This window comes from Drosophila rhopaloa, unplaced genomic scaffold (assembly GCF_018152115.1).
Source record: "Drosophila rhopaloa isolate 14029-0021.01 unplaced genomic scaffold, ASM1815211v1 contig_2, whole genome shotgun sequence".
NCBI classification, from domain to species: Eukaryota; Metazoa; Arthropoda; class Insecta; order Diptera; family Drosophilidae; genus Drosophila; species Drosophila rhopaloa.
This window is the reverse complement of record NW_025335083.1, coordinates 15,803,506-15,827,843: the sequence shown is the minus strand read 5'-3', so window position 1 is coordinate 15,827,843 and position 24,338 is coordinate 15,803,506. Positions and strand designations below refer to the sequence as shown.

Genomic DNA, 24,338 nt, shown 5'->3' with positions numbered 1-24,338 from the left:
GCCAAAGCAAATAAAATAGCATCCACAAATTTTTTTTCTTTTCAATGATTAATGATATTTATTTAATAATAATCTTCAAGTGGGGGGCTCATTGCACCAAGATTTTACGCATACATAAATTTCACTTTATTATATTATATCCAATATATTCTATATGCAAAATACTTTTTTTTGTTCAAGGTCGGTGTAAAATACGCCCCTAAAATACATCTCCCAAATAAAATCGCGTTTTCAATGATCAGATCAATCCAATTACTTGCATTATAGGACAATACGAGTAATATTGAAAGTATGTTCTATACATATATTTCAATTTCAAGTACATTCGTAATTGTACCGCCACTTAGTTAACCTCCTCCGTGACCTCGAAAAGCTGGTGGGTAATATCAGTGTTGCCGACGGCTTCCTCGTACTGCTGGCGGTGCTCCATCTCAACCGGATACCAATCGGTGGGTCGACAAGTGCGTCTAAACCGTGCGCAAAAGGTGCCCGTGTTCTGGTAAAGGTAGTAAAATCCGTAGCCAGGTATTGCCAGAATTGGTAATCCCACCAAAAAAATGGATATAATGAGGACCGATACTACGGAGTAAATGTGCTCCATTACGGCCGCCAATGCTCCTGAAACCTAGTAGGGAAAATACAAATTTAAGGCTTATCAAAAACTATACAGAATTTTGTATCTATAACAAACCAGACAAATCAATAAAAACAATGGAGCTATGAAGCGAAGTATAAAAATCTTCCATGAGGCAAATGGCTGACCCAACATAAACTCAATATCGCGCTGAAATCGTTCTCTGCCGTAAATCCACAAAACCACCAAAAGGAGCAGTAAATGTAGCACACTGTGAGAGAAAATAGCATCAAGACTCAAGGCCGAAAAGGAACTAATACCGTGCTGAAAAATAAAGAAAATATACTTTCATTAATACGAACTGAAGTAAAAAATAAATCTTTAATTTTATTGTTTTTGAGAATCTTTTATATATGCTAAAAATTAGTTTTTAATTTTTTGAGATTCTTACAAGCTTTATACTTACATTTGTGCAAAAGAAAAAGGAGCAGACAGTCAGGCCGCCAATTAGGCCAAATGTTACCTCCTGCTTTCTTGTTCTAAGAATCTCAAATTCATCAAACAAACTTTGTAGGATAGTGAAGATTTGCGTTGTCTGCAATGGAATATATATGTAGAAATTATGATATTTTCTAGCATAATCACACCCACCATTACAATAAGAGCAGCCATTAATAACATGGTGTAGTAAATAAAAGTCCACAGGTTCGACCAATGCATTGAGGCCAAGGCAGAAGCACTTGACACATACAACAGCCAATTGTTTATTACATAAGTGTTATAAGAATCTTCTGAGAAACCTGAAAATAATATATTAATTTGATTTATTTATAATACACTGAATCTTTTTTTCGTCCGCTACAGTAAGCAAAAAGTAGTAGGCTGAAAAACACATACCACGAGAACGAGAAAACAGGGATCAGAAAAGGCAAAATAATCGACAGTTGTTACCTTTGTAGTAATGCTCCAGCATAAAAGAAACCATTCCGAACATAATGTAAATGAAAATCTGTCCGAAGGAAATAATCCAACTGTAGGACATGATGTTAGTCTTGAACCCGTTAAAACTGGACAGGGCTATTACACTGCCCCAGCCGGCTCCAAACGCATGTAGTACCATTATAAACGTAGAGGAAATTCCCATTGCCATATCAGATGCCTTTGGAGTCATAAATCTTGTTAACCCTTCAATTGCTCCTGGAAGAAACAGAAAGCGGACAAAGCATACTAAAAGAAGAGCCACGGTCCCAATAACCATGTAACGTATCAATTTTCCAAACTTGGCCGCCTCCGGGAATTTATAAAAAATAAATGCAATCATCGCCCAAATAAAAACGAAGTTGCTCACAAAATTCCACGATAGTTCATAGTCCGCATTCGTATCCGGAAAATTTTCATCTTTCATACTGGCAAAGTGACTTCTATAAAAAATATAAAATTAAATATGTAGTTATTATATAAATAAAGTTTTAATAATTGTTGAGGAACCTCATAACTAATTATAATAATTTGGTATATTCAATAGCATGTAAGATATTCTTTTCTGAGATGGTCTGGTCTCACTTTGTTATCGGTCTCTCTCTCTTCTTCCTGACCACGAGCTGTCAACATGTGAAATAAAAGCGTATATTCCTATTGTGAACTAATTGACTAATATTCTATCAACCCAATTTGAAGGTGGTCTTACAAACCATTTTAGCGTGATCTATTCACCATCATTGTCTGGTCCTTCGAGCCGGATTACTTCCGCATCTACAAACTGTTTAAATATATCTACACACTATGGAGCAACAGACGCTTAAACGCCTTACCCAAGCACGTGGTCGGCTAAAGGCGACCGTAACTCGCTTGGTCAATTACATTGAGAATCCACCTCCACAGAGCACTTACTCCGGAGTCGATGCCATGCTGGCCCGGCTAAATCAAGCCTTCAGAAGCCTTGAGGAGATCACTGACGAAATGCACGTGTACGATAATGTGGAGGGTTTCGAGGATCCTACCGAAGATTTCCAAGCCTATGAGGAGAAGTACCTGCGCGCGCTTACCTTATTCGCGTCGTTAAAGAGCGACCTTCAGCCAAGCGCCATACCTCAAGCGGATCACAACATGGCCATATTGCTGCAACAGCAAAGTGAGTTCTTGCAGCGACTTTCTGAGAACGGAGCATCTACCTTGGCCACGCCGCCGCCTGCTGCAGTTTGTTTAACTGAAAACCCGTTGCCGAAAATCCACATCAAACCCTTTGGTGGAGACTACAAGGAATGGCCAGCCTTTAAGGACATTTACGAGAGCACCGTCCACAACAAGACCCACCTGGGAAAGATTCAGAAGTTTCACTACCTTAAGTCTTTCATAGTTGGTGAAGCGGCCAATCTTCTCAGTCACATGTCCATTACGGAATCAGCTTATGATTCAGCATGGGAACGCCTCAATGATCGCTATGATCGCCCAAGGCATATCGTGAACTCCTTACTGGACACTTTCATGGCACTGGCTGCTGCACCCAACGGCGAGGTGTCTAATCTACGCAAACTTACTGATGGCGCCAATGAAATCATTCGTGGCCTAGATGCAGTTGGGGAGACCAGCCGTGACTGCTGGGTGATTCATCTTGTACTGGCTAAAATTGATCCCGACTCTAGAAGGAAGTGGATTGAGGACACCAGAGGCTCAGCGACACCGACCGTTGCCGACTTGTTTAGATTCCTTGATGATCGTTGCGAGGATTTTGAATTAAGCCAAGCTACATCGGCAATCAAACTCGATCCTGGCAGCCACACGGACAAGCCTGCCAAAGCGAAGCGCGCACTTATTGCAGTGAACCGTGGCAATTGTGGTAAGTGTGGCTCTGCTGACCATCAGCTGTATAGATGCTCTCAATTTCAAAATCTGAACACTGAACATCGGCGCTCCTTTGTGAAAGGAAAGTCGCTTTGCTTCAATTGCCTACGCCCTGGCCACCGATCTTCACAATGTCAATCGAAACATTCGTGCAAGCACTGCAATGGCCGTCATCATTCTCTTGTACATCCTGAAAACATGGATTCCATGACAGTTGCTCCTGCGGACACTGCACAGGCCAGTCCTCAAACTTCTGGATGTAGCTCAACTTTGGTCGCCCAGACGCAAAACAGCAGCTCATTAACACAGTCACCGGGACTCAAAAGAAGCACATTGCCCACAGCTTTGGTGTATGTCCAAAACTCTAAAGGGACTTACACAATTTGCCGTGTGCTTTTGGATAGCGGCTCTGAGCTATCCTACGTTTCTGAACGATGCGTCAACGCACTTGGGCTTGCACGTTCACCCTCAAAAATACTAGTTTCCGGAATATCTTCCGTCAAGGCCGAAACTACAAGAGGATTGGCAACGCTGCATATCAAGTCAATGGTGTCACTCCAGACGATTGTTGTCGCAGCCCATGTGCTGGGCAAAATCACATCATCACTTCAGCGGGACGACATTGACGAAAAAGCTTTAAGGATCTACGATGGACTCCAGTTAGCTGATACTTCGTTTAACACATCTTCATCTGTAGACATTTTACTGGGAAACGAACAAATTTGGTCCGTTTTGTCAGGTGATAAAAAATATGACACCGCTGGAAATATTATTGCCATCAGCTCAATCTTTGGATGGATAATCACTTCCGTTGCAATGCCGAATCCATCAACCGCCAACACGCTCATGACTACTGTTGACATAAACGCCTCTCTTCAACGCTTTTGGGAGATCGAGGATAACACTGAGCATACACAACGAGACCCTTCGCACGAAAAGGTGGAGCAGCACTTTCTGACCACACATTCCCGAGACCCAGACGGCAAATACATCGTTGAATTGCCTTTTAAACACGAATGCCAAGAGTTCGGAGACAGCCTGCAGGGCGCTGTCTCGCGCTTCTATGCTGTGGAACGTCGCTTGCAGCGTGATTTGGAGCTACGCAAGCAATATTCAAAATTTATGAACGAGTATCTAAGCCTAGGTCATATGCGTAAGCTGGCCCCTGAAGAATGCAACACATCAGCCAAAACATTTTACATGCCACACCACCCAGTTCTAGGAAAGAAGCTGCGCGTGGTATTTGACGGGTCATTTGAAGACGTAAACGGACATGCTCTAAATGACGCCTTACACATCGGACCCAGCATACAACGCAACCTTTTTCATGTATGCCTTCGCTTTCGAATGCACAAGTTTGTGTTTTCGGCGGACATAGTTAAAATGTTTCGCCAGATCTGGGTTGCCCCTCAGCACCGCAACTTTCAACGGATCGTATGGAGAGAAGCTCCGAAAGATCCTCTTCAACACTTTCAACTCTGTACAGTCACCTATGGAACAAGCTGTGCACCGTTTCTTGCTGTCAGAGTACTGGAACAACTAGCGCGAGACCACCACGATGAGTTTCCCACAGCCTCAAAAATTGTGCTTGAGGACTTTTACGTAGACGATGTCCTCACCGGCGCTGAAACTGAAGACGAACTACTTAGCTGCCGCGACGAACTCATCCAGTTGATGTCCAAGGCTAAGCTTGAGCTTGGCAAATGGGTGTCTAACAGCAGCGTCATCAGCCACACCCGGCAAGACGAGCTCCAGATAACCAGTGCGGTTAAAGTTTTAGGAATGCTATGGAATCCCCAAGACGACGTCCTGTCCTACAAAGCTTCACTTTCTACGGAGCCAGATGCTACTAAACGGCAAGTATTGTCAGATGTCTCACGAATTTTTGATCCTTTAGGTATTCTGGCGCCTGTGGTAGTGCAGTTCAAGATCCTTTTTCAAGAACTCTGGCTACTTGACCTGGACTGGGATTCCAAACTCCCACCGAAGCTGGCTGAGTGGTGGCAGACCTGTCGCGACGATATCAACTACATAACAAACCTAAGGATTCCACGTTATGTACACAACGAATCGGACAAAATCGAATTACATGGATTTTCAGATGCATCTATAAAGGCATATTCCGCTGTCGTCTACAGCCGTGTAAGTAACGCGGACGGCACCTGCTTGGTGTCCCTTATGGCAGCTAAAACACGCGTTGCGCCACTAAAGCAACAAAGTCTTCCACGGCTGGAACTCTGTGGTGCACTATTGCTCACTCGCCTTCTCCGGGCTGTTAAAGAAGGCTTGCATCACAAGGATATAGTTGTGCATGCTTGGTGCGATTCCACGATTGTCCTTTCGTGGCTGTCGCACACCCCATCGAAGCTGAAAACCTTTATCGCCAACCGTACTTCGGAGATCCTGGATGTCATACCACGCAGCGCATGGCATCACGTTGGCTCAAAGGATAACCCTGCCGATTGCGCATCGAGGGGAATGCTAGCAGCCAATCTCATGAGCTATGAGCTGTGGTGGAATGGACCACACTGGCTACACCTCAACGATCTGTTTGCTTCAAAGCTGCGTAGTGGCAACAATCCCACAACAATTTTGGACACGCCCATAATGGACGGGCTGAAATCCTCTTCACTATCCAGCCGTGTTGAACCTGAACCTGAAGCGTCCCCGATTGAGTGTCTATCGTTTCGAGTTTCTTCCTGGACCAAGCTGATTCGCTGCACTGCTTATGTTTTACGGTTTATGCATCGAAGAATGAAGAAACGGATTCCGTCAAACCTCACACTCACGTTTGAGGAAATCAGCGAGGCCCGCATTTATTGTCTAAGGCACGCTCAAGGAAGCTTCTCATCCGATCTACACCTGTTGCAAAGGGGAAAAGCTGTTGCAAATTCGTCAACACTTCGAACACTCTCACCCATGGTTTGCAAGAATGGCCTGCTTCGTGTAGGTGGGCGCCTCTCAAACTCGCTACTACCGGAGGAAGTCAAGCATCCAATTATTCTGCCGAAACATCATCGCATTTCTCTGCTAATTTTGGAACACGAGCACAGGATACATCTTCATCCAGGTGTGACAGCACTTTTCGTCATCGTTCGCCAACAATATTGGATAGTTGGCGCACGCAACATGATTCGCAAGCTTACACATGCTTGTCTCAAATGTTTTCGCCAACGCCACAAAACAACTGATCAATACATGGCTGACTTGCCAGCCGTTCGGGTACGTCAAGCATACCCATTTGAAAATACTGGGTGCGACTATGCCGGACCGCTTCTACTCAAGGTGCACAAGGGACGGAATCCACGAAAGGAAAAGGGATACATTTGTCTATTCGTCTGCCTAGTGACCTCCGCAATCCACTTGGAGTTGGCTACAGATCTCAGCACGGAGACATTTCTCGCTGCACTTCGTCGTTTTATCTCCCGTCGAGGCAAGTGTACCCACATCTTCAGCGACAACGGTCGCAACTTTGTGGGAGCAAAGAAGGTGTTAGACGAAATGTATAAGCTCATCCTGTCGCAGCAGCATAACACTCAAGTAACCCAAGCGTTGGCCAGTGAGGGTATCAAATGGAGTTTTATACCACCGCACGCACCCCACTGGGGCGGAAAATGGGAATCAGCTGTTCGCTCCGTAAAGCTTCATCTGCGTCGTGTCATCGGGAATTCTATCCTCACATTTGAGCAAATGCACACCCTTCTGGCTCAAATTGAATCCGTCGTCAATTCACGCCCTCTCTTCGCTACGTCAGACATCGAAGTTTCCTACTTGTCACCGGCACACCTGCTAATTGGACGCCCTTATACATCAGTTCCAGAGGGCGATCTTGGCCACATAGCAGTTAACCGACTGGATTACTGGCAAAATGTACAGGCAATGCTACAAGGCTTTTGGAAGAGATGGCATCAGGAGTACCTCACTACACTTCAACAGCGCCCTAAGTGGAATACAGAAAGGAAGAACATTGCTATTGGGGATATGGCGATCATCAAGGATTCAAACACACCCCCCGCCGCTTGGACTTTGGCGCGCATAATTGAAGTCTACCCAGGCAAGGACGGGCTGGTACGGGCCGTAAAGCTGCGAACTTCATCAGGAGAACTTGTTAGACCCATTTCTAAAATTGCCATCCTGCCTAATTCAGAACTTAGTTTCAGGGTGGGCCGGGATGTTGAGGAACCTCATAACTAATTATAATAATTTGGTATATTCAATAGCATGTAAGATATTCTTTTCTGAGATGGTCTGGTCTCACTTTGTTATCGGTCTCTCTCTCTTCTTCCTGACCACGAGCTGTCAACATGTGAAATAAAAGCGTATATTCCTATTGTGAACTAATTGACTAATATTCTATCAACCCAATTTGAAGGTGGTCTTACAAACCATTTTAGCGTGATCTATTCACCATCAATAATCGATATTCAAACAACTCTGACTTATTTAAAAATAAATGTAATCATATTTTGAGTAAAATAAAAACTTACTGAAAGTAAAGAACGGAAGGTACATGAAGTACAGTATACGAGATGTTTTCAGAGTCAGTAACGTCTACCTCATTCTTTGAATAATTGCATACCTTCAAATATTATGCAAATGTAATATTTTTTACTTCAATGTTACACAAATTTCTTACCGTCTTTTGCCCAGCGGAGTCATTGTGCCAAGCATTCACTGCTTCACAACTCCAAGGCAAAGTGGGTCGAAAAGAGTTTAAGATGAAGAGAAGCGGTACAGCAGCAAAAATAGCATAGTAAATTAGCATCGCGATGGTTAGGAATAAACTCACATATCCCATGCCTTAAATTCAAATTGATATACATTTTAATATTATCTCTCTTTAACTACATCGGTTACTTACCTTTAAAGAAAGGAGAGAGACGAAAGGCTGAGATAAAGCCAGTGCTAGAGAACTGACCCATAAACGAGTGAATGACCATGATTGGAACCAAGTAGATCACCATATAAACAAAGTACGGTAGCATTCCAAAAACTAAAAATGAAAAAAATTTAAATATTTGTACTTTTGGCCCTAAACGAAATTTGAAGAAAAATATTGTCCAAGACAGCAATCTGATATTAAAATAAATTCTTTTTAACCTTTTGCGTTCCATTAAATCTCTATAAAATATATTAGTATTCCAATTATTATAAGCTGAAATCAAGTAAAACGCAGGAGAATGAGAATTGTTCACCAGATCTGTAGGTTAGCAGCGCAACGCCCCTAAAAAGATTAGACAACCCCGAGTTTATCTGCCCTATAGTATACGTCCAGCGACCGGTGTTTCCATTACTTACGGCCCATGTCGAAAAAGAACCAATATGAGGCCACAAAGACATCCAGTTTCAAAGATAATCCAAAACAGGCAAAGATATAGTCCGTGGGGTTTTCCCAGCTCCCTCGACTTGGATCGGGAGTAAAGGGCTTTAGGCCGCTGCCATATGATGTTTCATACACCATGTTGCAATGCCAGCACTAGTTTTTTATATGCAAACAATGTCCGACCTTACACGCGGATAAGGGTATTATTATAATATTATCTTGTGAACGGCAAACGATCCGCGAGCGCTTTGCTTTAAATTGACGGACTAATTAGTCGAACCGATGCCGGCGAACTGAATCCGATTGCGACCGCAGGCTTCTGCTTAGATTGTTCTACTGGACAGAGATGCCTATGCAATTTCACAAACAACTCATACTATGTAATTCTCTTTTTATGTACATCATATGTACATTCCAACCGTATTTAAATATTAAATATTAAAAAACATATATATATAAAAGCTTAAGATGAGTTTAACTGACATTTCCTTTTGGCCTATATAGATAACAGTTATAAAAAAATATATATTTCACAATGATAACACAAAATTCTTAAGGGTATTTCCATCTCCGACCATAACGTATATTCTCTGTTATTGTATGTTAAATTTACATTATCAGTCCTCTTAAATTTGTGACTGTCTCACTTGTGTCTGTCTGTCGTTGTGCATTATCATTTTTGTTTCGATGCGGGAACTTGAAATTGATATTTTCGTGCTTGGAAAGTGGGCAGACAAACAACAGCAACGTCATCGAAGCCGGGAAAACCTCAATGAGCAATGTAAAACGAAGTGAAAACATTTATTATTTTCCTGTGTATTTTAATTAAACGTTGATTAACTAATAAAATAAGTAAAATAAACTTACATTTTTCTGCTGTTTTCCTGCCTATTTGATTTAAAGCTTTACTTTTAAAGTTGGTAAAACCGATCACTTTAAACAAAAAAGGAAGCAGACTTCGGCAAGCTGAAGTTTATATACCCCGCAACTGGTACAAAAATTAATAATATATATGACATAGTCAAAAAACGTAATTCTGAAATCTTTAAATAGTCATTTTTATTTTTGAGTATAATGGTATATGTTAAGAAACAACTACGTTATAATTTTATTTCCGGATTGTTGGGAGATATATGATGCAGTTGGCCGATCCGAACCGTACCCACTTATACACTACCTGCACAGAAAAAATAACTTTTTGCAATGTTTCCAGTACCTTTAAAACTGATTGACAAGATTGCGTAGAAACAGACAGACGGACATGGTAGGATCGACTCGCCTGAATATATTTTTAGGGTCACTGCGTTGACGGAATAATCCCTCAGGAAGATTATAAAAATTCAAATTTGATATTGCTATTAAAACAATATATATTTAATTTATTTGTATTTGAATCATTATCTGTGTGAGATAGCCTTGGAAAACTTTCTAATTTTTGGGAAACCACTTTTGAGTTTGAGCAGATAACAGAAGTGAACTACAAATTTGAATCTATATATAAAGAAGTATATTTAATCATTAATTCAGAAGCTCGAAAAAGCTACATTAGTTGTTCAAATTAATTTAGTTAAGGTTAAGTACCAAACCAAATTGATTTACAAATTTTAATAGGCAATTCCGCCCAATGCTTGATAGTGCTGGTACATTTTGTATAGAAGATTTGTACTCTGAGTTTTTAGTGAGTGTCAAATAATTAAATTATTAAAAGCCATTAAACCAAACCAGTTTTTCACCCATGAAACAGATTAGACAGTCAAGTACATAGCTGAAAGGTAAAACTTTATTAATTCGTAACAATATTTTTTGGCCGAAGCTTGTTCAACTTTTTAGTAGGCAACTACTTATTTAGTAGTATAGTTTATAGTTCACTATAGCTAACATTTGGAAAATATCAGTACAACTCCATTAAAAAATCAACGCCCGAAGTTAGCTTTCCTTTCTTGTTAATGATCAGATCAATCCAATTACACGCATTATAAGATAGTTCCCTGACAAGAAGTACATTCGTAATTGTACCGCCACTTAGTTAACCTCCTCCGTGACCCCAAGAATAATATGGGTAATATCAGAGTTGCCGACGTCTAACTCGTACTTCTGGCGCTGCTCCATCTCAACCGGATACCAATCGGTGGGTCGACAAGTGCGTCTAAACCGTGCCCAAAAGGTGCCCGTGTTCTGGTAAAGGTAGTAAAATCCGTAGCCAGGTATTGCCAGAATTGGTAATCCCACCAGTAAAATGGATATAATGAGGACCGATACTACGGAGAAAAAGTGCTCCATTACGGCCGCCAATGCTCCTGCAACCTAGTAGGGAAAAAACAAATTTAAGGCTTATCGAAAACTATACAGAATTTTGTATCTATTACAAACCAGATAAATCAATAAAAACAATGGAGCTATGAAGCGAAGTATAAAAATCTTCCATGAGGCAAATGGCTGACCCAACATAAACTCAATATCGCGCTGAAATCGTTCTCTGCCGTAAATCCACAAAACCACCAAAAGGAGCAGTAAATGTAGCAGACTGTGAGAGAAAATAGCATCAAGACTCAAGGCCGAAAAGGAACTAATACCGTGCTGAAAAATAAAGAAGAAAATATACTTTCATAAATACGAAATGAGGTAAAAAAATAAATCTTTAATTTTATTGTTTTTGAGAATCTTTTATATATGCTAAAACATTATTTTTAATTTTTGGAGATTCCTACAAGCTTTATACTTACATTTGTGCAAAAGAAAAAGGAGCAGACAGTCAGGCCGCCAATTAGGCCAAATGTTACCTCCTGCTTTCTTGTTCTAAGATTCTCAAATTCATCAAACAAACTTTGTATGATAGTGAAGATTTGCGTCGTCTGCAATGGAATATATATGTAGAAATTATGATATTTTCTATCACAATCACACCCACCATTACAATAAGAACAGCCATTAATAACATAGTGTAGTAAATAATAGTCCACAGATTCGACCAATTCATTGAGGACAAGGCAGAAGCACTTGACACATACAACAGCCAACTGTCTATTACATAAGTGTTATAAGAATCTTCTGAGAAACCTGAAAATAATATATTAATTTGATTTATTTATAATACACTGACTCTTTTTTTCGTCCGCTACAGTAAGCAAAAAGTAGTAAGCTAAAAAAACACATACCACGAGGACGAGAAAACAGGGATCAAAAAAGGCAAAATAATCGACAGTTGTTACCTTTGTAGTAATGCTCCAGCATAAAAGAAACCATTCCAAACATAATGTAAATGAAAATCTGTCCGAAGGAAATAATCCAACTGTAGGACATGATGTTAGTCTTGAACCCCAGCCGGCTCCAAACGCATGTAGTACCATTATAAACGTAGAGGAAATTCCCATTGCCATATGAGATGCCTTTGGAGTCATAAATCTTGTTAACCCTGCAATTGCTCCTGGAAGAAACAGAAAGCGGACAAAGCATACTAAAAGAAGAGCCACGGTCCCAATAACCATGTAACGTATCAATTTTCCAAACTTGGCCGCCTCCGGGAACTTATAAAAAATAAATGCAATCATCGCCCAAATAAAAACGAAGTTGCTCACAAAATTCCACGATAGTTCATAGTCCGCATTCGTATACGGAAAATTTTCTTCTTTCATACTGGCAAAGTGACTTCTATAAAAAATATAAAATTAAATATGTAGTTATTATATAAATAAAGTTTTAATAATCGATATTCAAACATCTCTGACTTATTTAAAAATAAATGTAATCATATTTTGAGTAAAATAAAAACTTACTGAAAGTAAAGAACGGAAGGTACATGAGGTACAGTATACGAGATGTTTTCAGAGTCAGTAACATCTATCTCATTCTTTGAATAATTGCATACCTTCAAATATTATGCAAAAGTATTATTTTTTACTTCAATGTTACACAAATTTCTTACCGTCTTTTGCCAACGGAGTCATTGTGCCAAGCATTCACTGCCTCACAACTCCAAAGCAAAGTGGGTCGAAAAGAGTTTAAAACAAGAAAGGAAAGCTAACTTCGGGCGGAGCCGAAGTTGATATACCCTTGCAGAATATTATGTACATTATATTCTCCAAAATTATTCATATGATGCATTCTTAATACTCATAAAAAATCCCAACTTCCTAACTTTAAAAACACCAAAGTTATGGCATTTCCAATCGTTCAGTTATATGGCAGCTATAGGATATAGTCGGCCGATCCTTATGAAATTTAATAGGTCGGATTGATTGTCCAAAAATAAAACCCATAGAAAATCCCAACATCCTAACTTAACAAACACCAAAGTTACGGCATTTCCGATCAATCAGTTATATGGCAGCTATAGGATATAGTCGGCCGATCCTTATGAAATTTAATAGGTCGGATTGATTGGCCAAAAATAAAACCCATAGAAAATCCCAGCTTCCTAACTTTACAAACATCAAAGTTATGGCATTTCCGATCAATCAGTTATATGGCAGCTATAGGATATAGTCGGCCAAAATTATAATACCCTCTGCAAGGGTATAATTTAAGGTGCGATGCCTTTGAATACAAAAATAAGGCGAATTTCTTGTTTTTATACCCTTGCAGAGGATATTATAATTTTGAATCAAAAGCTTGCAACGCAGTGAAGGAAACATTTCCGACCCTATAAAGTATATAAATTCTTGATCAGCAACACCAGGAAAGTCGATCTAGCCATGTCCGTCTGTCCGTCCGTCTGTCCCTCAGTTTTAAAGCTATTTGCTTGAAACTTTCCCAAAAGTTGTCTTTCTATTGCAGGTAGTATATAAGTCGGAACGAGCCGGATCGGGCGACTGTATCATATAGCTGCCATATGACTGAACGATCGGAAATGCCACAACTTTGGTGTTTGTAAAGTGCTTTATTTAACTGGAATCACTTGTTATCAGTTATGGTTTGTTATGGTTTCTTTTTCGCTTTTATAAAAACCGCGCCATGTGCGTATAGATTTCTTAACATGATTATAATTTGACATAAACCAGATGTTGGCGAAACAAAATTGTTTCTGCCCGAATATTCCATAAATTTATTCTCTAATTTTTTATGAAAGCGAAAAGAAACCATATGGTTAAATTTTATGTCAAACTTCAATCAACTTGGCCTGATAACAAGTGATTCCAGTAAAATAAAATAAAAACATTTCAAACGCACGAATTTTACAGATTCTGCGCGCTTGGCTGAGCAGAAGTCTTTTAAAATATCATTTTTTACCCCGGTTTATGTTAAAAATGCCTGTTTTAAGAGGTGGGCAAACGATTTTTTTATTCTTACTTGTTAGGAGATTGGCAAACATGGTCATATTTGCAGGCAATTATGTTCAAAAAAATTGGAAAAACTTTTATGTTTTCAAAAAATTTTGAAAATTTTCAAAGATTCCGTATTTTTAAAACTTAAGGTGGGAAAAGAAAGTGGGCAAAGATGGGTCAATGATTAAGCTATTCAAATTTCAACAAGAAAGAAAAGCTAACTTCGGACGGAGCCGAAGTTGATATACCCTTGCAGAATATTCTGTAAATTATATTCTTCAAAATTATTCATATGATGTATTCTTAATACTCATAAAAAGTCCCAACTTCCTAACTTTAAAAACAGCAAAGTTATAGCATTTCCAATTGTTCAGTTATATGGCAGCTATAGGATATAGTCATCCGATTCTTATGAAATTCGGTAGGTCGGATTAATTGGCCAAAAATAAAAATCATAGAAAATCCCAACTTCCTAACTTTAAAATCACCAACGTTATGGCTTTCCGATCGTTCAGTTATATGGCAGCTATATGATGTAGTCGCCCGATCCGGCTCGTTGCGACTTATATACTACCTGCAATAGAAAGACAACTTTTGGGAAAGTTTCAAGCAGATAGCTTTAAAACTGAGGGACTAGTTTGCGTAGAAACGGACGGACGGACGGACAGACGGACGGACAGACGGACGGAGAGACGGACGGACAGACGGACGGACAGACGGACGGACAGACGGACGGACAGACGGACGGACAGACGGACGGACAGACGGATATGGCTGGATGGACTCTCCTGGTGATGCTGATCAAGAATATATACACTTTATAGGGTCGGAAATGTCTCCTTCACTGCGTTGCAAACTTTTGACTGAAATTAGAATACCCTCTGCAAGGGTATAAAAATTCGATTTCAGTCGACCAAACTTCTTTGAGCTCATTGTTTTGTTATTACTGCAAGGGTATATAAAGTTCGGCTTGCCGAAGTTTGCTTCCTTTCTTGTTTAATTTAAGATTATATATACTTATTGTTAGTCTCAATTCAGAGAACATCCAATAAATAAAATGGAAGTGTTAAAAAAAAAAAATTTCAATTACATTCGCAATTGTACCGCCACTTAGTTAACCTCCTCCGTGACCCCAAGAATAATATGGGTAATATCAGAGTTGCCGACGTCTAACTCGTACTTCTGGCGCTGCTCCATCTCAACCGGATACCAATCGGTGGGTCGACAAGTGCGTCTAAACCGTGCCCAAAAGGTACCCGTGTTCTGGTAAAGGAAGTAAAATCCGTAGCCAGGTATTGCCAGAATTGGTAATCCCACCAGTAAAATGGATATAATGAAGACCGATACTACGGAGGAAGTGTGCCTCAATAGGGCCACATATGCTTCTGGAACCTAGAAGGGAAAAAACAAATTTAAGGCTTATCGAAAACTATACAGAATTTTGTATCTATTACAAACCAGATAATACAATAAAAACAATGGAGCTATGAAGCGAAGTATAAAAATCTTCCATGAGGCAAATGGCTGACCCAACATAAACTCTATATCGCGCTGAAATCGTTCTCTGCCGTAAATCCACAAAACCACCAAAAGGATCAGTAAATGTAGCAGACTGTGGGAGAAAATAGCATCAAGACTCAAGGCCGAAAATGAATTAATACCGTGCTGAAAAATAAAGAAGAAAATATACTTTCATAAATACGAACTGAGGTAAAAAAATAAATCTTTAATTTTATTGTTTTTGAGAATCTTTTATATATGCTAAAACATTATTTTTAATTTTTGGAGATTCTTACAAGCTTAATACTTACATTTGTGCAAAAGAAAAAGGAGCAGACAGTCAGGCCGCCAATTAGGCCAAATGTTACCTCCTGCTTTCTTGTTCTAAGATTCTCAAATTCATCAAACAAACTTTGTAGGATAGTGAAGATTTGCGTCGTCTGCAATGGAATATATATGTAGAAATTATGATATTTTCTAGCATAATCACACCCACCATTACAATAAGAGCAGCCATTAATAACATGGTGTAGTAAATAATAGTCCACAGGTTCGACCAATGCATTGAGGACAAGGCAGAAGCACTTGACACATACAACAGCCAACTGTTTATTACATAAGTTTTATAAGAATCTTCTGAGAAACCTGAAAATAATATATTAATTTGATTTATTTATAATACACTGACTCTTTTTTTCGTCCGCTACAGTAAGCAAAAAGCAGTAGGCTGAAAAACACATACCACGAGGACGAGAAAACAGGGATCAGAAAAGGCAAAATAATCGACAGTTGTTACCTTTGTAGTAATGCTCCAGCATAAAAGAAACCATTCCGAACATAATGTAAATGAAAATCTGTCCGAAGGAAATAATCCAACTGTAGGACATGATGTTAGTCTTGAACCCGTTAAAACTGGACAGGGCTATTACACTGCCCCAGCCGGCTCCAAACGCATGTAGTACCATTATAAACGTAGAGGAAATTCCCATTTCCATGTCAGATGGATTTGGAGTCATAAATCTTGTTAACCCTACAATTGCTCCTGGAAGAAACAGAAAGCGGACAAAGCATACTAAAAGAAGAGCCACGGTCCCAATAACCATGTAACGTATCAATTTTCCAAACTTGGCCGCCTCCGGGAATTTATAAAAAATAAATGCAATCATCGCCCAAATAAAAACGAACTTGCTCACAAAATTCCACGATAGTTCATAGTCCGCATTCGTATCCCGAAAATAATCGATTTTCATAATGGCAAAGTGACTTCTATAAAAAATTTAAAATTAAATTAATTTGTAGTTATTATGTAAATAAAGTTTTAATCTCTGATTTTTTAAAAAATAAATGTAATCATATTTTGAGTAAAATAAAAACTTACTGAAAGAAAAGAACAGAAGGTACATGAAGTACAGTATACGAGATGTTTTTAGAGTCAGTAACATCTACCTCATTCTTTGAATAATTGCATACCTTCAAATATTATGCAAAAGTATTATTTTTTACTTCAATGTTACACAAATTTCTTACCGTCTTTCGCCCAGCGGAGTCATTGTGCCAAGCATTCACTGCTTCACAACTCCAAGGCAAAGTGGGTCGAAAAGAGTTTAAGATGAAGAGAAGCGGGACAGCAGCAAAAATAGCATAGTAAATTAGCATCGCGATGGTTAGGAATAAGCTCACATATCCCATGCCTTAAATTCAAATTGATATACATTTTAATATTATCTCTCTTTACATCGGTTACTTACCTTTAAAGAAAGGAGAGAGACGAAAGGCTGAGATAAAGCCAGTGCTAGAGAACTGACCCATAAACGAGTGAATGACCATGATTGGAACCAAGTAGATCACCATATAAACAAAGTACGGGAGCATTCCAAAAACTAAAAATGAAAAAAATTTAAATATTTGTACTTTTGGCTCTAAACGAAATAGTCCAAGACAGCAATCTGATATTAAGAAAAAATTCTCTTTAATCCTTTGCGTTCCATTAAATCTCTATAAAATATATTAGTATTCCAATTATTATAAGCTGAAATCAAGTAAAACGCACGAGAATGAGAATTGTTCACCAGATCTGTAGGTTAGCAGCGCAACGCCCCTAAAAAGATTAGACAACCCCGAGTTTATCTGCCCTATAGTATACGTCCAGCGACCGGTGTTTCAATTACTTACGGCCCATGTCGAAAAAAAACCAATATGAGAAAGAAAAGACATCCAGTTTCAAAGATAATCCAAAACAGGCAAAGATATAGTCCGTGGGGTTTTCCCAGTTCCCTCGACTTGGATCGGGAGTAAAGGGCTTTAGGCCGCTGCCATATGATGTTTCATACACCATGTTGCAATGCCAACACTACGTTTTTTATATGCAAACAATGCCCGACCTTACACGCGGATAAGGGTATTACTATAATATTATCTTGTGAAGGGCAAACGATCCGCGAGCTCTTTGCTTTAAATTGACGAACTAATTAGTCGAACCGATGCCGGCGAACTGAATCCGATTGCGACCGCAGGCTTCTGCCACTAACCATACAACATATGTTGTATGGTTAGTGCTTCTGCTTAGATTGTTCTACTGGACAGAGATGCCTATGCAATTTCACAAACAACTCATACTATGTAATTCTCTTTTTATGTACATCATATGTACATTCCAACCGTATTTAAATATTAAATATTAAAAAAATAAAAATAAATAAACTGAAGATGAGTTTATTTGACATTTACTTTTGGCCTATATAGATAAAAGTTATAAAAAAACCAGAAAGGAAAGCTAACTTCGGGCGGAGCCGAAGCTGAAATACCCTTGCAGAATATTCTGCAAATTATATTCTCCAAAATTATTCATATGATGCATTCTTAATACTCATAAAAAATCCCAACTTCCTAACTTTAAAAACACCAAAGTTATGGCATTTCCAATCGTTCAGTTATATGGCAGCTACAGGATATAGTCGGCCGATCCATATGAAATTTGGTAGGTCGGATTAATTGGCCAAAAATAATATCCATAGGAAATCCTAACTTTCTAACTTTTCAAACACCAAAGTTATTTCATTTCCGATCAATCAGTTATATGGCAGCTATAAGATATAGTCGGCCGATCCTTATGAAATTTGGTACGTGGAATTGATTGGCCAAATATAAAACCCATAGAAAGTCCCAACTTCCTAACTTAACAAACAGCAGAGTTATGGCATTTCCGATCAATCAGTTATATGGCAGCTATAGGATATAGTCGGCCGATCCCGGCCGTTCCGACTTATATACTGCGTGCAAAGGAAAGAAGGGTGTGTACAAAGTTTGAATACGATATCTTTAAAACTGAGAGACTAGTTCGCGTAGAAACAGACAGACGGACAGACAGACGGACAGACAGACGGACAGACGGACAGACGGACAGACGGACATGGCTATATCAACTCAGGAGGTGATCCTGATCGAGAATATATATACTTTATAGGGTCGGAGATGTCTCCTTCACTGCGTTGCACACTTTTGACCAAAATTATAATACCCTCTGCAAGGGTATAACAAGAGAGAACGCTATAGTCGGGTGCCCCGACTATCAGATACCCGTTACTCAGCTAAAGGGAGTGCGAGGGAGATGGAGATAGAAACTTTGATCACGCATAACTTTTTAACGAATGGTCCGATTTGAAAAATTTCTTCTACATTTCGATAGGTATTGATAAACACAATAAAACTGCATTTTTATTTTTCCGAAATATTTAAATTTTTAAAATCGTATATAAGCGATTGTGGGCGTTAAAGGGGGCGTGGCACCATTTTGAAACAAACTTGCGCTGCGTAGGAACTTCTAAAATCTACATGCAAAATGCCAATCTTCTAGCTTTTATAGTTTCCGAGATCTCAGCGTTCATACGGACAGACAGACGGACAGACGGACAGACAGACGGACAGACGGACATGGCTAGTTCGACTCGGCTAGTGATCCTGATCAAGAATATATATACTTTATAGGGTCGGAAACGCTTCCTTCTAGCTGTTACATACTTTTGCACGAATACAATATACCCTTTTACTCTACGAGTAACGGGTATAAATATATACCCACAATGACAACACAAATTTCTTATGGGTATTTCCTTCTCCGACCATAACGTATATTCTCTGTTATTGTATTTTAAATTTACATTATCAGTCCTCTTAAATTTGTGACTGTCTCACTTGTGTCTGCCTGTCGTTGTGCATTATCATTTTTGTTTCGATGCGGGAACTTGAAATTGATATTTTCGTGCTTGGAAAGTAGGCAGACAAACAACAGCAACGTCATCGAAGGCGGGAAAACCTCAATGAGCAAGGGAAAAGGAAGTGAAAACATTTATTATTTTCCTGTGTATTTGAATTAAAAGTTGATTAACTAATAAAATAAGTAAAATAATCTTTAAAGCTTTACTTTTAAAGTTGGTAAAACCGAACACTTTAAACAAAAACGGAAGCAAACTTCGGCAAGCCGAAGTTTATATACTCTGCAACTGGTACAAAAATTAATAATATATATGACATAGTCAAAAAACGTAATTCTTAAATCCTTAAATAGTCATTTTTATTTTTGATTATATATGTATATGTTAAGAAACAACGACGTTATAATTTTATTTCCGGATTGTTGGGAGATATATGCAGTTGGCCGATCCGACTTATACACTACCTGCACAGAAAAAATAACTTTTTGCAATGTACCTTTTAAACTAATTGACAAGATTGCGTAGAAACAGACAGACGGACATGGCAAGATCGACTCGCCTGAATATATTTTTTAGGGTCAATGCATTGACGGAAATTATAATCCCTCAGCAAGATTATAAAAATTCAAATTTGATATTGCTATTAAAACAATATATATTTAATTTATTTGTATTTGAATCATTATCTGTGTGAGTTAGCCTTGGAAAACTTTCTAATCTTTGGGAAACCACTTTTGAGTTTGAGCAGATAACAGAAGTGAACTACAAATTTGAATCTATACATAAAGAAGTATATTTAAATCATTAATTTAGAAGCTCGAAAAAGCTACATTTGTTGTTCAAATTAATTTAGTTAAGGTTAAGTACCAAGCCAAATTGATTTACAAATTTTAATAGGCAATTCCGCCCAATGCTTGATAGTGCTGGTACATTTTGTATAGAAGATTTGTACTCTGAGTTTTTAGTGAGTGTCAAATAATTAAATTATTAAAAGCCATTAAACCAAACCAGTTTTTCACCCATGAAACAGATTAGACAGTCAAGTACATAGCTGAAAGGTAAAACTTTATTAATTCGTAACAATATTTTTTGGCCGAAGCTTGTTCAACTTTTTAGTAGGCAACTACTTATTTAGTAGTATAGTTTATAGTTCACTATAGCTAACATTTGGAAAATATCAGTACAACTCCATTAAAAAATCAACGCCCGAAGTTAGCTTTCCTTTCTTGTTAATGATCAGATCAATCCAATTACACGCATTATAAGATAGTTCCCTGACAAGAAGTACATTCGTAATTGTACCGCCACTTAGTTAACCTCCTCCGTGACCCCAAGAATAATATGGGTAATATCAGTGTTGCCGACGTCTAACTCGTACTTCTGGCGCTGCTCCATCTCAACCGGATACCAATCGGTGGGTCGACAAGTGCGTCTAAACCGTGCCCAAAAGGTGCCCGTGTTCTGGTAAAGGTAGTAAAATCCGTAGCCAGGTATTGCCAGAATTGGTAATCCCACCAGTAAAATGGATATAATGAGGACCGATACTACGGAGAAAAAGTGCTCCATTACGGCCGCCAATGCTCCTAAAACCTAGTAGGGAAAATACAAATTGAAGGCTTATCGAAAACTATACAGAATTATTTATCTATAACAAACCAGACAAATCAATAAAAACAATGGAGCTATGAAGCGAAGTATAAAAATCTTCCATGAGGCAAATGGCTGACCCAACATAAACTCAATATCGCGCTGAAATCGTTCTCTGCCGTAAATCCACAAAACCACTAAAAGGAGCAGTAAATGTAGCAGACTGTGGGAGAAAAGAGCATCAAGACTCAAGGCCGAAAAGAAATTAACACCGTGCTGAAAAATAAAAAAAAAATATACTTTCATAAATACGAACTGAGGTAAACAGTTTAAGTTTCTTAAAAAAATGAATCTTAAATTTTATTGTTTTTGAGAATCTTTATATATGCTAAAAAAATATTTTTAATTTTTGGAGATTCTTACAAGCTTTATACTTACATTTGTGCAAAAGAAAAAGGAGCAGACAGTCAGGCCGCCAATTAGGCCAAATGTTACCTCCTGTTTTCTTGTTCTAAGATTCTCAAATTCATCAAACAAACTTTGAAGGATAGTAAAGATTTGCGTCGTCTGCAATGGAATATGTATGTAGAAATTATGATATTTTCTAGCATAATCACACCCACCATTACAATAAGAGCAGCCATTAATAACATAGTGTAGTAAATAATAGTCCACAGGTTCGACCAATGCATTGAGGACAAGGCAGAAGCACTTGACACATACAACAGCCAACTGTTTATTACATAAGTGTTATAAGAATCTTCTGAGAAACCTGAAAATAATATATTAATTTGATTTATTTATAATACACTGACTCTTTTTTTCGTCCGCTACAGTAAGCAAAAAGTAGTAAGCTAAAAAAACACATACCACGAGGACGAGAAAACAGGGATCAGAAAAGGCAAAATAATCGACAGTTGTTACCTTTGTAGTAATGCTCCAGCATAAAAGAAACCATTCCGAACATAATGTAAATGAAAATCTGTCCGAAGGAAATAATCCAACTGTAGGACATGATGTTAGTCTTGAACCCGTTAAAACTGGACAGGGCTATTACACTGCCCCAGCCGGCTCCAAACGCATGTAGTACCATTATAAACGTAGAGGAAATTCCCATTGCCATATGAGATGCCTTTGGAGTCATAAATCTTGTTAACCCTGCAATTGCTCCTGGAAGAAACAGAAAGCGGACAAAGCATACTAAAAGAAGAGCCACGGTCCCAATAACCATGTAACGTATCAATTTTCCAAACTTGGCCGCCTCCGGGAATTTATAAAAAATAAATGCAATCATCGCCCAAATAAAAACGAACTTGCTCACAAAATTCCACGATAGTTCATAGTCCGCATTCGTATCCCGAAAATAATCGATTTTCATAATGGCAAAGTGACTTCTATAAAAAATTTAAAATTAAATTAATTTGTAGTTATTATGTAGATAAAGTTTTAATCTCTGATTTTTTAAAAAATAAATGTTATCATATTTTGAGTAAAATAAAAACTTACTGAAAGTAAAGAACGGAAGGTACATGAGGTACAGTATATGGGAGGTTTTCAGGGTCAGTAACTTCTACCTCATTCTTTGAATAATTGCATACCTTCAAGTATTATGCAAAAGTATTATTTGTTACTTCAATGTTACACAAATTTCTTACCGTCTTTTGCTCAGCGGAGTCATTGTGCCAAGCTTTCACTGCCTCACAACTCCAAGGCAAAGTGGGTCGAAAAGAGTTTAAAATGAAGATAAGCGGGACAGCAGCAAAAATACCATAGTAAATTAGCATCGAGATGGTTAGGAATAAGCTCACATATCCCATGCCTTAAATTCAAATTGATATACATTTTAATATTATCTCTCTTTAACTACATCGGTTCCTTACCTTTAAAAAAGGAGAGAGACGAAAGGCTGAGATAAAGCCAGTGCTAGAGAACTGACCCATAAACGAGTGAATGACCATGATTGGAACCAAGTAGATCACCATATAAACAAAGTGCGGGAGCATTCCAAAAACTAAAAATGAAAAAAATTTAAATATTTATACTTTTGGCCCTAAACGAAATTTGAAGAAACACATTGTCCAAGACAGCAATCTGATATTAAAATAAATTCTTTTTAACCTTTTGCGTTCCATTAAATCTCTATAAAATATATTAGTATTCCAATTATTATAAGCTGAAATCAAGTAAAACGCAGGAGAATGAGAATTGTTCACCAGATCTGTAGGTTAGCAGCGCAACGCCCCTAAAAAGATTAGACAACCCCGAGTTTATCTGCCCTATAGTATACGTCCAGCGACCGGTGTTTCAATTACTTACGGCCCTTTTCGAAAAAAAACCAATATGTGAGAGAAAAGACATCCAGTTTCAAAGATAATCCAAAACAGGCAAAGATATAGTCCGTGGGGTTTTCCCATCTCCCTCGACTTGGATCGGGAGTAAAGGGCTTTAGGCCGCTGCCATATGATGTTTCGTACACCATGTTGCAATGCCAACACTTGGTTTTTTATATGCAAACAATATCCAACCTTACATGCGGATAAGGGTATTATTATAATATTATCTTGTAAGCGGCAAACGATCCGCGAGCGCTTTGCTTTAAATTGACGAACTAATTAGTCGAACCGATGCCGGCGAACTGAATCCGATTGCGACCGCAGGTTTCTGCCACTAACCATACAACATATGTTGTAAGGGTATTTTCACCTTAAGGGTATTTTCACCTCCGACCATAACTTCTATGTTAAATTTACATTATCAGTCCTCTTAAATTTGTGACTGTCTCACTTGTGTCTGTCTGTCGTCGTGCATTATCATTTTTGTTTCGATGCCGGAACTTGAAATTGATATTTTCGTGCTTGGAAAGTGGGCAGACAAACAACAGCAACGTCATCGAAGGCGGGAAAATCTCAATGAGCAATGTAAAAGGAAGTGAAAACATTTATTATTTTCCTGTGTATTTTAATTAAACGTTGATTAACTAATAAAATAAGTAAAATAAACTTACATTTTTCTGCTGTTTTCCTGCCTATTTGATTTAAAGC

General features: G+C 38.4%; 3 protein-coding genes and 1 pseudogene across 3 annotated transcripts; all 4 read right to left on the bottom strand.

Moving 5' to 3' along the window:
* Window positions 1–290: 290 nt before the first annotated feature.
* LOC108044050 (sodium- and chloride-dependent glycine transporter 1-like) lies at window positions 291–9,058 on the bottom strand. The gene is made up of 9 exons (XM_044460123.1): window positions 8,714–9,058; window positions 8,277–8,408; window positions 8,052–8,215; window positions 7,903–7,994; window positions 1,526–1,995; window positions 1,226–1,374; window positions 1,041–1,169; window positions 692–898; window positions 291–625 (listed from the first exon to the last, which is right to left on the bottom strand). The coding sequence occupies exons 1-9, from the start codon at window positions 8,874–8,876 to the stop codon at window positions 344–346; spliced, it is 1,788 nt and encodes a 595-aa protein (XP_044316058.1). The 5' UTR covers window positions 8,877–9,058; the 3' UTR covers window positions 291–343.
* A 1,483-nt stretch (window positions 9,059–10,541) lies between these two features.
* On the bottom strand, window positions 10,542–12,740 carry LOC108041878 (annotated as a pseudogene).
* Window positions 12,741–15,021: 2,281 nt separating this feature from the next.
* On the bottom strand, window positions 15,022–17,970 carry LOC108041879 (sodium-dependent proline transporter-like). The gene is made up of 9 exons (XM_044459887.1): window positions 17,672–17,970; window positions 17,248–17,379; window positions 17,027–17,190; window positions 16,878–16,969; window positions 16,296–16,765; window positions 15,996–16,144; window positions 15,811–15,939; window positions 15,458–15,664; window positions 15,022–15,391 (listed from the first exon to the last, which is right to left on the bottom strand). The coding sequence occupies exons 1-9, from the start codon at window positions 17,832–17,834 to the stop codon at window positions 15,110–15,112; spliced, it is 1,788 nt and encodes a 595-aa protein (XP_044315822.1). The 5' UTR covers window positions 17,835–17,970; the 3' UTR covers window positions 15,022–15,109.
* A 2,829-nt stretch (window positions 17,971–20,799) lies between these two features.
* On the bottom strand, window positions 20,800–23,292 carry LOC108047880 (sodium-dependent dopamine transporter-like). The gene is made up of 8 exons (XM_017128296.2): window positions 23,178–23,292; window positions 22,953–23,116; window positions 22,804–22,895; window positions 22,222–22,691; window positions 21,921–22,069; window positions 21,736–21,864; window positions 21,367–21,573; window positions 20,800–21,300 (listed from the first exon to the last, which is right to left on the bottom strand). The coding sequence occupies exons 2-8, from the start codon at window positions 23,112–23,114 to the stop codon at window positions 21,019–21,021; spliced, it is 1,491 nt and encodes a 496-aa protein (XP_016983785.2). The 5' UTR covers window positions 23,115–23,116; window positions 23,178–23,292; the 3' UTR covers window positions 20,800–21,018.
* Window positions 23,293–24,338: the final 1,046 nt, after the last annotated feature.

What these genes read in the sequence shown, in the direction of transcription:
- LOC108044050 (XM_044460123.1), bottom strand. Translation starts at nt 8,876, where the DNA reads ATGGTGTATGAAACATCATATGGCAGCGGCCTAAAGCCCTTTACTCCC. An exon ending in GCTGGAGCATTACTACAAAG is followed by an intron (nt 1,375 to 1,525) that starts GTAACAACTGTC and finishes TATTATTTTCAG; the next exon opens with GTTTCTCAGAAGATTCTTAT. An exon ending in TGGCTGCTCTTATTGTAATG is followed by an intron (nt 1,170 to 1,225) that starts GTGGGTGTGATT and finishes ATTCCATTGCAG; the next exon opens with ACAACGCAAATCTTCACTAT.
- LOC108047880 (XM_017128296.2), bottom strand. Translation starts at nt 23,114, where the DNA reads ATGGGATATGTGAGCTTATTCCTAACCATCTCGATGCTAATTTACTAT. An exon ending in CCTTCCGTTCTTTACTTTCA is followed by an intron (nt 22,692 to 22,803) that starts GTAAGTTTTTAT and finishes AATTTTTTATAG; the next exon opens with AAGTCACTTTGCCATTATGA. An exon ending in TGGCTGCTCTTATTGTAATG is followed by an intron (nt 21,865 to 21,920) that starts GTGGGTGTGATT and finishes ATTCCATTGCAG; the next exon opens with ACGACGCAAATCTTTACTAT.
- LOC108041879 (XM_044459887.1), bottom strand. Translation starts at nt 17,834, where the DNA reads ATGGTGTATGAAACATCATATGGCAGCGGCCTAAAGCCCTTTACTCCC. An exon ending in GTTTTTTTTCGACATGGGCC is followed by an intron (nt 17,380 to 17,671) that starts GTAAGTAATTGA and finishes TTTCATTTTTAG; the next exon opens with TTTTTGGAATGCTCCCGTAC. An exon ending in GCTGGAGCATTACTACAAAG is followed by an intron (nt 16,145 to 16,295) that starts GTAACAACTGTC and finishes TATTATTTTCAG; the next exon opens with GTTTCTCAGAAGATTCTTAT.